This window comes from Rhipicephalus microplus, chromosome 9 (assembly GCF_043290135.1).
Source record: "Rhipicephalus microplus isolate Deutch F79 chromosome 9, USDA_Rmic, whole genome shotgun sequence".
In the NCBI taxonomy this organism is placed as follows: Eukaryota; Metazoa; Arthropoda; class Arachnida; order Ixodida; family Ixodidae; genus Rhipicephalus; species Rhipicephalus microplus.
The window spans coordinates 26255700-26271848 of record NC_134708.1 but is presented as its reverse complement, the minus strand read 5'-3'; the positions used below and the strand labels follow the sequence as shown (position 1 = coordinate 26271848).

At 42.4% G+C, this 16149-nt stretch overlaps 1 protein-coding gene across 1 annotated transcript; it reads right to left on the bottom strand.

Moving 5' to 3' along the window:
• Positions 1-262: 262 nt before the first annotated feature.
• On the bottom strand, positions 263-15783 carry LOC119163635 (tRNA dimethylallyltransferase). The gene is made up of 12 exons (XM_037415676.2): positions 15627-15783; positions 15032-15169; positions 13003-13101; positions 10110-10360; positions 8679-8821; positions 7750-7861; positions 6321-6439; positions 5967-6044; positions 4272-4381; positions 2960-3074; positions 2084-2159; positions 263-507 (listed from the first exon to the last, which is right to left on the bottom strand). The coding sequence occupies exons 1-12, from the start codon at positions 15768-15770 to the stop codon at positions 459-461; spliced, it is 1434 nt and encodes a 477-aa protein (XP_037271573.2). The 5' UTR covers positions 15771-15783; the 3' UTR covers positions 263-458.
• Between the last annotated feature and the right edge of the window lie 366 nt (positions 15784-16149).

Below are 16149 nucleotides of genomic sequence, written 5' to 3'. Positions count from 1 at the left end.
TCGTTTGAATTAGTGGGCAGGTGCTCGAATGAACGGACGTCAGTACCCAAAGTAGCCACTTAGGCGGTACTTTGTGGCACGTGATTTCGTGAACTAAGTTCATAGAGCTGTAACAGTGGACATGAATTTAATTTATATCTTTGCCATGTTGCGGCATTTTCAATTGTCAACTCTGATTACTTCTGTTGGCATATAAACAAAACTTACTATGTTGAAAGCACCCTGCTGGAAGAATTCATACATCAATGCAAGTTGCCAAATATTGTTTTCCAGAGCCTTTGTTTAATAAAAACTGTCCTATTATTAGGCTGCTTTCAAATAACAATGTGTGCATTTTCTAGCTGGAAATTCATAAATAAATATTACCACTATTAATTAAAATATGGTACAATGTAAGGCCGACGTCGGAAACGTTGCAGAAGTCGTTAGTTATGCAGAAAATTGGATGTATTCACAAATTAGCTCACTGCATCCAGAGCCTTGGCATGCTCCTCTGCTGAAGAATTCCTGAAGAATAAAGACAACTATGATCAGTTTTACTGCCAATTTGCTAACAACCTGCATAGTTAACACAATATGTCAATGCAAAAGTCAAACACTCCTCAGTTGCATAAATACACCGTGTCACATTCAAATAACCGCAAATGACCACTTTTCACACGGTGCCACTGCATTCAAGAATGACAGTTGCACAACACCAGCAAGCAAACTCCAGTAGATGCCAAGCATAACAATTGTAAAACGCACCGTTCACTTTCTTGAAGTATGCCAGAATGAACGTTTAAAATGACGAAGGCACGCGACTTACAGTGGTGCCTCATACATTTGCCAAAAAAGCATGCTACATAAACATTCAACAAGTGGTGTGCAAAGCTGCACGAAATTGAAACATCCGAGAGCTGAACTCGGGATTCTAAGGAACCAGGAGGTCTGTGACCATGATTCCAAAAGTGCTCCCTTCGAAAAGTGACCCAAAATAAAAAAATACGGCGGCTCAATCAGTGGATGACAAAAATAGGTGCGTGCTCTATCCTTGCACTATTGTCCAGTTGTTTTTTAAAATCTCTCTTCTCTTCCCACAACCCAACTGTCGTTCGCTCTCTAACTTGCTTTAGCATACCTTATTTTGTTTTCTCACTAATCTTTTTTTTTAATGGCATAAGGCATTACCAACAGTTGAGGCAAAGAAGTTGGCTTGCCTCCTGTCGTTGTCTAGCTCGCACCGAGTGGAACAGCAGCATTGCTTACTCAGCTATACATGATCAAAATAGAAGAGGCAAGAAATAAGGACAATTGCCAAAGCTGTGGTTAGCTTGGCCACAAAACAATTTCAAGCTACACCATCTCATGCAACGTGGCAACAGATACTGGCATTTAGCGCACTGGATCTGTTTATCAAATAATAGGCCTCCTGGTTCTGGTAAAGAGAATTTAGCGATCTGATCGAAACATAATACTGTAACGTATAGATCGAGCGCCCCCTCCCTTCTTCGGGAAATTCCAAATAAGTGCCCCCTTCTCCCCTTTTCGCCATTGCATTTACCATTTTCGTTTGCCCGAGAAGGGTGCATGAAAACATTGAATGCACGCATATTTAATAAAGCATCACATTAGAAGCGCCATCTTGAATTTTGATCCGTGACCAAGCAGGAGCAGCCCCAACGAATGATGTCAGATTCCTCCAAGACAGTTTTGTGTCGGGCTTTTGCAACTCTGTTGGATGGCGAGAGTGTCGCAGAGATGGCGACCGCCGAGGTTTATTTTTAGCTTTGGGATCACAAAGAAGTCTGCCCGGCTCACATCAGTGCTATGTCAGGGCTGCATCAGCCCTGATCTGAGCCTCAAAACACTTGCTAAAGGTAAAAGAAATATGCAATACATGCAGTGATTTACACACTGATGCAAGAGCAAGTCAGCTTCTTTACAGTTAATTCCCACTATGTATCACTTTTTGATAGTCTGCCCACTACAACCAAGCTCACTGTGTTGGTGGCTGGAGACCGACGAGCTGTGACAGCCGTCCATCGGCAAGAGGAGTGAACGTTTGCGAAAAAACTAACGCCTATCAGAGACAACACATTACCTGTTCCTTTCTTCATCAGCTTGCATCTCTCTCTGCTTCTTTAGTAATGCGTGGTGCTTCTTGGACTTCAAGTGAGCTGGAAGCAAGAAAAAAAAGAGGTCTAAAAGATACAGGATGCTTTTTGTAGTTCAGACGCTTGGACCAAAAATTGAATTGTCAGTAGGGTAGATGAACAAGACATCTGGTTTCAATGCATCGTTGCGAGAATGGTGTGAGGAGGAGGGCAAACACGCAACGATCTTGCACCAAGTGTAAAAATAATGGGCAGCTCCATCCACATCACGAGCAATTAAAATTTTTTTTGAAAACATTTAGACTAGCAAAGCGTGATAATTCCTAATATTGCTTTTCTTGCCTTGTAGTTGTTACTTCACAGAAATAACTACATCAAATTTTAGGAGCACTTGCCTTGTTGGAATAATGGGAGTAGGCAAAGCTGGGCGTGTGTGTGCCCAACCTAACTTTTTTCTCTCTGTATGGCATTGCGCTACGCTCCCTCTTATTTTTTTCCTTCCTCCATGCCAGTAATTGGGCCTTCATTCATTTGTGTAGCAGTGTAATATTCCAGGTAAATTAAAGTGAAATACCTGGTCATTTCGATAGTTGGTCATCTTGCAGTATCAGAGACGACTGATCGCCAACAAGCCCACCATCGAGAAAGCATGAATTACGAGAAAACGGTGCATACGAATATGTTCGTGACCAGCACATCTTTGAGGGCTGTGTTTCTGCACACTCATCACGGCCGGGTTCTCCACGTACTATGAAGCCATTGAGTTATGCAAACTATAAGCTTCGCTTGAAAATCATGTGGCGGTGAAATGACCCCGAAGTCCCACCAACAAATGAATGCTACCCCGAGGAATCGAAGCGCACCTTCCCATGTGATGCTTCCAATCGTCGTCACGTCGCAGATGTCGCAAGTGAACATCCGATGTCTGTCGTTGTTGCATTCAAGTAGAGGGATTGGCTTGTGGCTAGGCTCCCTGCCCTGTAGAAGAACAAATATGTGCAAAAATTTCGGACCGAGCCAAGAAAGAAACGAGAGACCGGCATTTCATTATTGCATATCATTATGGGAGTCAGTCGTACATCATAGGGGAAGCGGCTGTACAATAGAAACACGGATTACAAGCGCACAAAGTTTGGTAGAGACTTGCGACTGGGTCTTATTCAGAAGAACAGGTATACATTATGTCTGTTTATATCGTACAGCTGGGGTCTCAAAAACACACCCTGCGGACCTTTGTGTAGCAGCCCGTGGCTTCACAACAAACAAAGCTTTGTGGCCTTGCTAAATAACACTGGATTTTTTTCCTGACCTTTTGTGATTGATAATGTGTTCGGGTGAGCTACAGAGACAGGACTAACACGAAGCATTTTTTTTTTTTTCGCGAGCACCACATGTGGTCTCCGAGTTGAAACATACCCGTGGAATAAAAACTCTAAACTTCAGAATCGGCATCCAGCAGTACTAGTAGTAGCAGCAGTAGTAAACAGCTTCATTAGGAAAGCCATTGATTTTCAGATTTTAGTCACGGCGAAGATCACTATCATTTCCCGAAGCCCGACGTAAAATTCCCTTTGCAAACGACCCCAATATGCAGTATAGGAAAGCCGTTCTTTGAAATGGCAATGTTGAGTGACATTTTGCTCGAACTCCCTGTCACAGTCCTGGCCTTCGGGGGACTAAATTTCGAGACTGCGGCCCACTGGTTGAAGCGAGTTTGAGATCTTTACATTACAGCATGCAAATTGATCGTCCACATGCCTGCTAAGAAACCATTTTCAAGCAAGAGAGATGATACTGTGCAAGACGGATGATTGTGCCAGTAATACCTCGCTCAGATGGTATCAGTATGAAAGAAAGTGTTTAGCATGCGCTTAGACAATGAATTTACAGACTGTGAGGTAAACATATAGTATATGAGTTTTCAACAATACTAAACTGTGAGTGTATGCAGTACCTAAAGCTCTTGTCCATGTTTGTACTGTGCAATGACTTGTTTAAAAGCAGACGACTCATGAGACATCTGAATTTACAAAAATGTTTAACCTAACAAAAGTTCAAAGGATGAACAGGGCTCCAGAATTCAAGTACAAAACAAATCACATCAGAGGTACTCGTTCCAATAAAGAAGCAACTCCCTGTGAGCGATTCGCAGTTAGTACTAGGAGTCTGCTCTACCTCCAGGAAGTCTCTGACGATTTCGAAACTCTTGTCCCTGGCACGTTCGTCCCAAAACGAGACATCCGTTGCATCTAGGCTGTACAGAGGCGGCACTTGCCGGTCCGGGGCTGGAAAGTGAAATGACACTCTCAGTACGGTTGAACTGGCTGGACCGCAAAAATATTGTAAAAAATATGTAAATAAATAATATAAATCAAAGCTTTTCCTAGGAGCTGTGTGAATAGGAAAGTTTCGGGTGCGAAGCGAATTCGAACATTTTATCGCGAGTGGACATCGAGTCGAATAGTTTTCAAACATTTCTTGAGTATTTCTAGAATACTTTTCTAATACTTTGAAGCGAGAATGCGGAAAAAAAAAAGTTGGAGAGGATTCGTAAGCATATTTTCATGAGGTAGCTGCATGAAAGTGTTTATTTTCGCTAGGTTGATGAAGCACTGGCAGGGTGGTGTTTCGTAGTTGTCTTATCAAGACACAGGCAATGCAGAGACTGAATTGTATTTATGTAAATATTTTGGTGCAAACAAAGTGTTGCCGACAACGCTTTATACGTGAAAGACAGAAATGCTATTTCCTCAGCCCCTTCTTCTCTTACAACTTCTGTGGAAGCCCAGCAGATGCGGCGGTCAAGAAAGCGCTCCCTCAGAGTCCGGAGTTTCAAATCTGCGTTGTGGCAACGATATATAAGAACATCTGAAATTGTAAATGCTTAAAATCGTTGGCATCTATTTTTTCGGACTTCCTGCCATAATTACAGGTCTAAAACAGCATTAGTTGAGCCCCCAGCTCTGCCACATCTAGCAGTTCCATGTTGAAACTAGTGTTTTTTTTTTAATCAATACATTTGCGACCGTAGCAGACATGGAGTTAACCAACGGCCTATGCATTAAAACCTATAACCACCCTGGTGCAGCCACGATTAAACGATACTCGGTTTTCGGGTGACGTACCCTTGCACTTGCCACTGCAAGCTGCAATAAACCTTGGCATTTTTTGCTGTTTCGTGGATCTCTGTTGTATTGCAGTAAGGGACTGTCACATAAAGTCGAGTTGTTGTCTCATGGCAACAAAAAACACGGACGACAAGGTGCAAGCACGCCGGCAAAAACGGCCGCACGGCCCCGCTCCCAAATGTTGGTATGGTACAAGGATGGTGGTGCCATCTAGTAAACAAACTTGTAAACGCTTTTTCTCACACACAGCAAATTACATAAATGGCAACTGTATCTTGAGTAAAAGTAGTTGATATAAACATCACGAAATTTTGGTTTGTTTATAATATGCAAACACATTTGTTCATAATTTATGCTGCGAGAATATGAGCATTTATTTAGTGCTTCTTTTAAGTATTGTAATGGTACTAATGACAACAATCTAAAATGTCAGTGCTTTGGTGATTAAAGCTTTCCCGGCCCAGCTTTACCTCTAGAATCTGGTATATTATCTCTATAATAACAGAGCTTGAAAAGCAGCTTTGCCAAGATACGACAGTGTGATGATGTGAAACGTACTAAAAATTAGAAAGGTTTATCTATAATATGACGTTCACTGTATTTGCTTTTGGGAAGTTCGAATAGACTCAAATAGCAAGATTGCAGAGCAAATCAAATGGAATATCAAACCCCTACTTTTTCTATATTGAAATTTGTTGAATGCTTTTCTCGGTTTTCCTGCCAGGCGTGTGTGTAGACTTACTCCTCAAGAACCTCTGCGTAATCCACTTTTTCTGCTTTCTGGAATACCGCTTTGTCACTTGCTTCATAAGCCACAGCCCTGAAAGAAAACAGTGCACACAGGTAAATAACACCGTAATTTGTACAAAGAAATCTAAAAGTCAAGTCAGAAGAATACAGGACTGCGGTGAATCCCCTAATAATAAAAAATTTGAAGCTTTCTCGTATCGCCACTTAATAAACATGCATTCATGAGAAATAGCAGGTTACAATGATGCTACATTCACAGTATTAATAGTTCCAATAAAAATGAGGTGAAACTGTGCCTACTAATTTTAAAACGTTTAGACCAACACCGAGAATTTTTTAGACTAACCGTGGGCAAATTCTTTCTGTCCTTTCGGAGAGGCCTTCTCTTCGCTGTCCATGAGTAGATACCGGTGAAACTCCTTAAGCCCAATAGACTGAAAGATGCCTTTTGTGTAATCAGCTTCTCTGCAAAAGAAAGAACAGAACAAAAAGGATGCCCTGGAGAAAAGTACAACATTCTCTACATTTGAACACCAAAATCACAAGGACTTGCTCAAGCTATGCCCCGGAATGTTCCGACCCTTGTATTCTCAAACAAGCCTCAACTTGAAGTTCATTTTTAACTTGATCTAGCTGGAAGACAATGCCTCCAGTTGATCGAAAATGACACCATGGTACCCTGCAATTGCAGCCAATTATCAACTGCACGCAGTGACTACACCTGCCATGTGGCAGCACTGCCTTTGACATTTTGTCACAATGCCATGTTTGTGTCTTCTCGTCTTCATCCTGTTCCAGCGCTGTTTCTTCATTCAAAGTTAGTACGTGTCAACCAGCCCGATTCAAGACGTTAATATATTAACCAATAAAATACCTCCAAAATTTTTTTCAACATATGAAACAGACGTGCACATAGAGTTCAGAGTGCTGTCATGATACACAATGCAAAACTTGGCAGCGCTATGAGCCCACAAGTTCCAAGAAACAATCTCTTCTCCTCTCTGGGCCTTATGGTAATCCTCAATGGTCGCAGTGACATTGGCGTCTATTCGTGTCATCTACAATGTCTACTAGTGTGTGCGTTTGCCACTTTTCCTCCTAGCATGGTGAGGAGGAGCACTTGGCCACGAGGAGAGAACAGCCAGCGGATGAAGCATAGCAAAGGAAAGAACGAAATGAGAGGTGATCTCTTCTGTAGTGTGTGTAAACTATGCTATTATGACACCATATCGAAAAATTCCTACAGCTACTATGTGTTTGCTGGACTTGTGCATAACTGCAACACAGTTAATTTTCGGCCTTTGCATGGTTTAAGGGCGCTTTAAGGTGGTGCGTTAAGTGGAGCTACACACCAGAACACAGAGGTAAGAAAACTCGTCTGAAAAAATTAAAGTAATAAAGGCTAATGGACCACCGAAATGTTATAATTTCAGTAATATGCACTTGTTTTTGCTTGTTTAATATCTTGGCATGTGCGACTAAGCCCACAATGCCACACAGCTCTCGGTCATAAGAGACTAACCTCCCGATTGTCACTTTTTAGATATCGCAAGACCCCTAGACTTCTGCAACTCGCTACGACGTCCGTAAACTTTTTACAGTCTGTACCACAGACGTTGCTTTACAGGGTGAAGTTTGTATTGTGCCTAAGTTACATCTCTAGCGAAGGTGTATGTAACTTCCTGGATTGATAGGTTTAACAAGATCTATTTGTAGAATACAAATACACTTTATCTGGGTTCGGCTATAGGCTTAAGTCGTTGACCACAACTCACAGATTGTGGTCGATGCGATGCTTGTTGTATCGCTCGTGAAACTCCTCCATCTCTTTGATGAGCCCAGCGGCAATCATATCATCCACACGGGCATCCAATCTTTCGTCCAGCACTGTGTTAAGGTTAACAAAAATTACCCAGCTTGACACACAAACCAGTTGTGCAAAGAAGTAAGCAGTTGTTTTTTCATCCACATTCCTGGGTACTCATGAAAAAATAACGAGTAAATTCCAAAGACATTGTGCATGTGCAAAGATGAGAGCTTGTGTATATTGCTGTAACCTGCTTCATTTTAAAGTCAGACTATACTGGCTAGATGCTGAACATCGTTAATTATCTGAGGAGTTTTTTGGATGTGAAAATATTGACCATTAGTTTCTGATGCTCAATTTGTGCATTTATAATGATAAATCCATGAATACACTATGATAGGAATGCCACGTTTCATAACTGTAGGAATGACTGTTTGCTATTGAAAAAATGTACATATCTGATTTGTATTTCATTCCATTAAGCCAGTTCCATGCCGTAAAAACTGATGGACAGCAAAGCCGTAAGTGTGCGAGTGTACACGATTGGCTAAGCAAGATCACACAGTGTCGTAAACCTGCTCTTAGATATGAAAAATGTGTGCTTACACATTTCAAGCATGGTCATCATCAATTCATTTTATTTATTCGTTTACCCCCTCCACTCTCAGGTCATGTGACCTGTACTACTACTACTACTACTTTTACTACTACTATCACCACAACTACTACTATTACTATTATAATTTTATATTAATACTACTACAACGATGAAGATGACCTCACAGGTCGGACTAACACAGCTTCCTAGTGAAAATTGCTTTTCGTGCGACTCAAGTGGCAACCCTACTAGGCGTGACTCTGCAGGTTCTGACATGCGAATGTGAGAGTGATACTGACCGTTCTGATCACACTGTAGCCACAGCACGCACGGCCGCTGGAACCGCAGCGGTCCGCCGAGCGAGCTGCCGCCTTCCATGTGCTGCTGCTTTTCGATGATGTCACTATGCGGCCGACCGTGAACTTGGAAGACCTGAAGGCTCCTGAAAAATGATAACGAGGAAATGAAGATGTTCGTAAAAAAAGTGTGGCCTGTCTTTCTGTCTCACCACAACAAACATTTTTCTTCAATTCTACGTATTTTATATAGAGTAAACGAGATTTTTAAACGGATTGTTTGAGTGGAATTACCTCAATTTGAGCTTCCAATCAAGCATATAGAAAAATAAAAATTAGGAGTCCCTCTCCCCTTCATGAGGAAAATGGGCACAAGAAAAGCTTGACGCGTACATGCAAGACAGACTATTATTTTTCTTTCTTTTTTTTCTGTTGCACTGCACAATACTCTTTCTCAACTTTTTTCTTCCTACTGACCTGCAGGCATTTCCTTAGCCCTGCAAAGTTCTTAAAATAATTGACTACGCAACGGGTTAGATAAGGACAGAAAGTAGGACACAGTGCTGATGTTCATCTTTCTGTCTGTATCTAACCCATTGCACTGTCAATTACGCTACAATGAACATCCACCAACTGACCCAACTTGCGATTCTGTTTCTGCAAAATTCTGTTGCTACAGGCAGCAATGATGACCACACATTAACCATTGAAACCTTTAACCATTGAGTTGTTGGAAAACAGCACATACAAACACGCATATGTGATTGACACACCTTCTAAGGTGTATTTGTGTGCGCCTATATATCTGTATACAACCAGCACCGAGTTTTGCAGGAATTATGACGCTACTGCTACAAAAATCTGCAACTCATTCAAGCTTTAATTCAAAATTTCTTGTAATATCACAGCAGATCATTTTCATTTGGTTCCTTATTGGTGCACTAAATGTGTTAAATTTATATGCACAAGCATTTTATGTACCTACAGTCAATGAATGAGGCAGGGCAAACTAAAATGTGTTCTTTTGTTTTAATTTTTACCAGTACGTGCAATTTCGGTATGGTTTCAGCTTGCACGCTTCATGTGATGCCTGAACCTTCTTGACTGCATGATTACGGCAGCCACAATCCACACTGAATTTATCGCTTGAGAAAACTGTTTCATTTTTTTTAGCAGCTACTTTATGTTTAATTTGTCTCTCGTCTGGACGTGAACATTTTGAGTGCACGAGAACATGCACGCAGTGTCAGTAAGTGGCTCCTTGTGCCGCTCCCAAAAAGTTTTCAATTTTCTGTCACAAATGTTTCTGTCAACATCACTCTTCCTATCCCTTAGTCATACACTTCGTTCAGTCAGTAGAAGTGCAGTGTTATATCTCAGTCAGTAGAAGACCAGGCACACATTTTAAATTATGGCGAGGACAGGCAACCCTACCGTTCGATTTTCCGACGATCCTTCGGATGCAGCCTTGCGGCGCGTTCCGGATCGACAATTTCGAGGCACTTGTACAAGTGCTCCGTGGAGACGTCCCCCAGACTGGCATCGTCAGGCTTGTCACTGAGGAGCGTGGTCACAGCATCACTGGTTTCCCTGTCAACGTCAGCTTTGGTTGCCAGAAACGAGTCGACAACATCCCTCAATAGCACCCGATTGCTGTCGGAGCAAACTTGGTCTTCGGGTTCTTGCTGCGAGTTAAAAAAATAAAAAGTTCCAGATTACTTCTATGTGTACACAGGAGTATGGTAACTTGTACGCAGATGACTACATTATACGGTTCTTCCAGAAAATGTTTGGGGGCGGATATTTTGAGAGCAGGGGAGGTGGGGAGATGATAAGTTTATGATTCTAAAGTTTTGAAGCAACCTCTTAGCCTCTTGTGTTTGACACACAACCACACTTAATTTCTTGTCGGGGTATTTCTGGCAGTTGTGTCATGCATCTGTCATCTTCAATTCAAAATGCACAGACAGCGAGATTCGTAGATAAAAAACGGAAGCAATTGTGCTGGTGTTTGAGCCCTCCCACCGGCGACGGCAATCATCAACACTGCAAGGCCACCCGTTCAGACTCCTTTTTTTTTGGGTAACTAGATTGCAAAACGTATGGCCCACTGGTAGAGCACCTCAATGCTTCTCTTTCCCCGCCACTCCGTGCAGAAGGGTGAGATTTATTGTTGCCATGTTCAACATGAAATTGCCCATCTGATGACTTGTTCGTGCCTTGCGCCTGTGCCAGAACAAGCCCGCACAGGGGCTTGGTCACTGCGCTCTGAAAAAGAAGCCTAGATGCTGCATTCCCCAATGCACGAAAGCTTTTTACGACTGCACTCCAGCCGTTTGTAGCAGCGAAGTGGGCACCAACATAGCGCAGATGTTGTCGCCCTGCATTGAGCGGCAGGAGACGTGGAGCATTGAGGCACCCTAGCTGCTAGTAGAGAGCATACATACAACTATCTCGCCGTGATGTAATTTATGAAGGCTCTCTAACTGCTGGGGTTGCACGCACACAGCTGCCTCTTTCTACAATGAAGCTGTTAGAATTAAAAACAAGGTACTGCACGCACCAGTAGACACAGACGAGAATGTAAACGAGGATGGGTGTAGCACCTCGTTTAATGATGTACGACCGACTCGCACAGCAACATGCATTATTTAAGCTGTTAAAGCCTCGCAAGGTTTTTTTTTCATTGTCAAGTGTGCAGCTTAGCTGAGCTGGGAGAAAGTGAATGTGAGACAGAGAGGGAGAGAGGTAGTGGCACGGCGAGGGTGCTTGTAGACTAGTCAGACAGAAGAAGCAGTGCCCTGGACAAGGGTGGTTTGACATCACTGCTGTCCAATAAAACCCATGTGCTGACCTCGCCAATCGTTCTTCTTGCAATGGAGAAATAAGTGACGTGGTGTCTGCTTATCAAGAGTGAAGACTACTGCCGGTTCTTCTAAGGAAGAAGTTGCTAAGCTGTAGTGATCTGATCCTGAAGTGAGAGCTAGAGAAGCTGGCGCCAAGCTTCATTGAAGAGAAGGTGCTCAGTTTAGATTGAGGCATACATAGGCAAAGAAATGAAGATTGGCAGGCTCGTGAACTTGCCTTGTTGACCGGCGAAGCTGCGAGAAACCAGCACAAGTTAACCTATGTGTGGGGCCTGGTACAACTTGACATATGATCACGTATGTATGTGCAGTGAAACTAATGCTTTCTACCCATCAGCTCGTTCGCAAACAATAAGTATGAGGAATTATCTGCCAAATGATCTTGCATCAGAGCGAGACCATGCAAAGTTTCGTGACAATCTTAAAAAAATCACAGCATATCGAGGAAATGAATGATGATGAGTGGGGCAACGCGTCTGTCTGTCTATCCGTTCGCTCGTCCAGGTGTCCGTTCTTCCGTGCATGCGTCCGATCGCATTCGAGAATGCAGACGACGTGCGGGTAACACCAACGAGACACGAGCCAAAGAAGCCGAGCGCAAGCGTCTTCAACGCGCTCGCCGCTCTGCTTCGTCCATGCCCCACCAATGATCTGCCACGTATGGCGGTTATCCAAAACACTGAGAGAGGCATTCGTTTCCCAAATACCCAGGCACAGGTCATGCAGCAGCCAATTGGAGAGTAGCGGTTCAGCGCCATCTATAATATCCTCACTAAACTGCAGTTTGTATGTGCCGTCTATTATACTGTTCGGGAGATACTGCCTTCTTTTCTTTCTCGTCTCTTCTTCTCTCGGTTGCGCGTAACGCATGACAAGGTGAGACTAAGAGGAGCTTCGCCCCTAAAAATATTTGTGCACAGAAATCTGATTTATGGCTTTTTTATATTCATTCGTTTGTATAGTACTGTTACCGATGTCTTTTTTTCTTTCACCTGTTTTTGTCTTTGTGTACACTTATTTGCAGAAAACTACTTTGTCAGTTTTTATTTCACGTTGCCCTGTTTCTGGTTAAATGATTACTCTTAAATGATCTTTTATATTATACCTTCACACACTGTACCTTGCAATTTTATAATATTTTGCATTAATGTGTTCATAAGTTCATTTGTATCTCCTGCAGTAAGAAATATTTTACGTAAGCACACACATATATAACTTTATTGTCTATATTCTGTATTGCCCCTTTTACAGAATTCCCCACGAGGACACTGCAAGGAACTGTAAATAAATAAACACTGGGCTTCTGCCAGCACCGCTGGTCTTTGGTGTTTGCGGTAGCAGAGGCACACGATTTTTTGTTCCTCGGGCATGCATTTCAAAGAGATCAGTAGGAGTGATGGGCGATCTATCGAGAGCAGCGGGCAGCTATACCTTTACATTGAGAAAAAGCACGACTGTACCTCTGGTCGAACGAGAATCTTCCACAAGAGGGATTCGATGTAGTAGTTGGTGCCGCCGACGATGATGGGCAGCTTCTTGCGTATGGCCAAGTTGTCAATCTGTAATAACAGCAGTGCGGACATCTGATTCGGTGATCACAGCGTGGAGGAAGTGAAACGAGATGCTATAGCAACTGGCCGCCTGGTTGTTAACATATGAGTTTATCCAACTCGCACAGCTTAAAGGGACAATGACATGAAAATTTTCAGTTGTAGTTTTTTTGCGCCAAAGGAACGACCGAGCCCTCAAGAGCCTAGCAAATGCACTGGTAAGAGTGAGGGCACCATAAAAAGTAATCATGTGTTTTCAAAGATAGTTTCAATCTGTAGTGTACCCTAACATCACAACGATATATGAGCTTCTTGTCGCATTCTCGCGCAAGATTTCGTAATGCTTTTATAGACGATCTGCTCCGTGGCTCTTCTGGAGACACACAATCAGCTATATTGGATATTTTAGTGCCTCACCTCATTACAAATAGCCATAATAGTGTGTGAAGTCAGCAGAATTAACACTGTAGCTTGTTGTCACAATAGTGTCACTGTCAGTAGGAGCGCCATTCAGAAATTGAATTTAATGCCAAAATAAAACATCTCATAAACTTTTACTGAGCTGCACGCTTACACAAAGTTGATCGTTTCCCTATCCAGGAAATTTGTACAGCAGAGTAAACTAACCTCTGAAAATTGGTGCCAGGACTCTTTCAAAAGTGCATTAATATGAATTTAAAACATCACAAAAGGGACATTTTTCGATTCCTTGGCATGCAGTGTCAACGCTCTCCAAATATCGAAGTCAGCCAACACATTTGAAATATTTTCTTTGATTTTAACATTTTTATCGCAGAGCAACAGCAAGCCAGCCCCATTGTAATGGACATTATCTCGATGAGACAACACAGTTGCACTGAGTTCATAAACCTTGTGCGCAGCATGCTGCCTGAACCACAGAAAGCACTGTAGGGGTCGCTCGAGACAACGCACTCGTCGTTGTTCTCGTGTATCACGAGCAGACGACAGATTTGCCACAAGTACGTCACAAATGACGTGTCCACTTTATGTCACACTATCATGATACATCATGAAGAAGCCACCTCCTCAATATAGAAAACAAAATTGTCTTTTTAAAGTGGTCGTATTGAAAGTACATGCAATGCATTTTCAGGCACAGCATTACCCCTTTTAGGGTTCTCGAAACCCGTGCTCTTACTTGGAACAACAATCACAAAATATTTAAAATTCGTGTCAGTACTCCTTCAAGGTGCAGTTCTCACTGCAAACTCTTGCTCTATGCGGAAAAAGTGAGCACACTCAACATATTTAGAAAAGGTGGAATGCTGGAAAGACGCTGACGTCGGCGACAATAACACCTCTAGGCGCAATGTTCTCATACGTGGATGAAATTATATTTTGCTAGTTCCTTGGACTAGTTGGCAAGAAAGGGCAACATTCCTTATGCACGAGTTGAATAGAACACGTGTTGTCGCTTCACTTCAATGTGCTGTATATGACTGGAGCCAGTCACTCTGGTGAAAGCACTACGATGTTTGACATGCCAGGTTCCAAGCCCAACATCAAAAGTATTGTTTTTCTTTGTTTCAATTGAATACAATCAAAAACAAACTGCACATGCAATTGAGCACATGACTTGATTTTATTTATGCAAGAATGCAACACGGCTGGCGGCAGAATAATTAAATAAGTAATTACACGCTAATTAAGAAAAGATTTCAAAAATCACACAAGGCAACATATAACTACACTACTTTTTTTTTTAATGTAACACGGGGCGGTTTTTATGTTCGTCGTGCACATTTGACACATTTGCAGACAGTTGATCGTAATTCGCGCGTGCAGGGGATAATTTTGGAGCATGCTTGAAATGTCGGTGTCACCATGCAAAAACTAAGACACATAGGCGCAAGCCTTAGTATTTCAGCTCATTACCACTGTGGATCCAAGAGAAATGCTACGTAAAAACGAAACTCACAACTCCAAGAGCTTTGCTTTGGAAGTCGGCCACAGTGAAATTTGAAAGAGGATCCAAAAAATCGAGTAAATGGTGCGGAGCAGCGTCCCTTTCCGCTTGCGTCACCTTGTTTGTGATGATGTCAAGTGACTTGTAAACCTAAACAGGAGAGAATAGTTGAAGATCAAAGATCTAAGCAGTTGAAGACTACAAATAATGAGCCCTACATTATCCTCGACTACATTTTCGATTGATTTGATTGGGTTGTCCTAACAAACAAAAAAATTAGCCCCTTGATACATTCCATTTTTTTTTTTTTGGTCAGAGAATAATAAAATAGTTTCGGGACTCAAAAAGCGATAGGTTCAGAAAGCGAAAACGATCACTTGCCGTTGTACTACTGGCTAGCTAGCCTAGCACTTGCGTCAACAAGGGGGCAGTTCAAATCAATCAGGTGAAGGCAAGCGAATAGTTTGGTTCACGAACCGATATAACACGGCGCCTTAGGACAACACAGAAAACCACACAACTACTCAGAGTGAGTTGGCTCGCAGCAGACAACGCCGTACAGCTCTCGAACCAGTTGAGCGCGACGCACGAGATGGCAACGTCTCACCTGCATAGAATCGGCACTTATGATTTCTCCATTGAACTTGGACGCTATTTCAATGGCCAACTTGGACTTTCCCGTCCCGGTTGCGCCGAGAATAACAACGAGAGGAAGATTTCGACAGCATTTTAACGCTCTGGGCGCCGCCATCTTGACGCAAAAAAGTGAGTACATTGTGGCCAGGTTTCAGCTTAGAATGAGCTAATGAAGCATAATGTTTACTTTATTAATATAGATACAATATTTAAAAAAACAAATATAGATTTACAATTATTTATTAGTATTCCGTTTTTTCAGTTTGCTCAGTGTGTTTACGACTGCTGTAGAGTTCATTGAGGTTGCATGCCTGGCCGACCAACAATGTCTAGCGCGAATTTCAAAATATACTTTTGAGCATGCATGGATAGAAAGAACATTGTAACATGACTGAAGCAAAAAAAAAAGTGTATTGTGCCAACTGGTAATGACCACGTTCATCGGCGTAGCCTAACGAAGGGTTCACCCCCCCCCCCCCCCCCCCTTGTTTATT

What these genes read in the sequence shown, in the direction of transcription:
- LOC119163635 (XM_037415676.2), bottom strand. Translation starts at nt 15,770, where the DNA reads ATGGCGGCGCCCAGAGCGTTAAAATGCTGTCGAAATCTTCCTCTCGTT. An exon ending in AAAGCAAAGCTCTTGGAGTT is followed by an intron (nt 13,102 to 15,031) that starts GTGAGTTTCGTT and finishes CTGTTATTACAG; the next exon opens with ATTGACAACTTGGCCATACG. An exon ending in AGATTCTCGTTCGACCAGAG is followed by an intron (nt 10,361 to 13,002) that starts GTACAGTCGTGC and finishes TTTAACTCGCAG; the next exon opens with CAAGAACCCGAAGACCAAGT.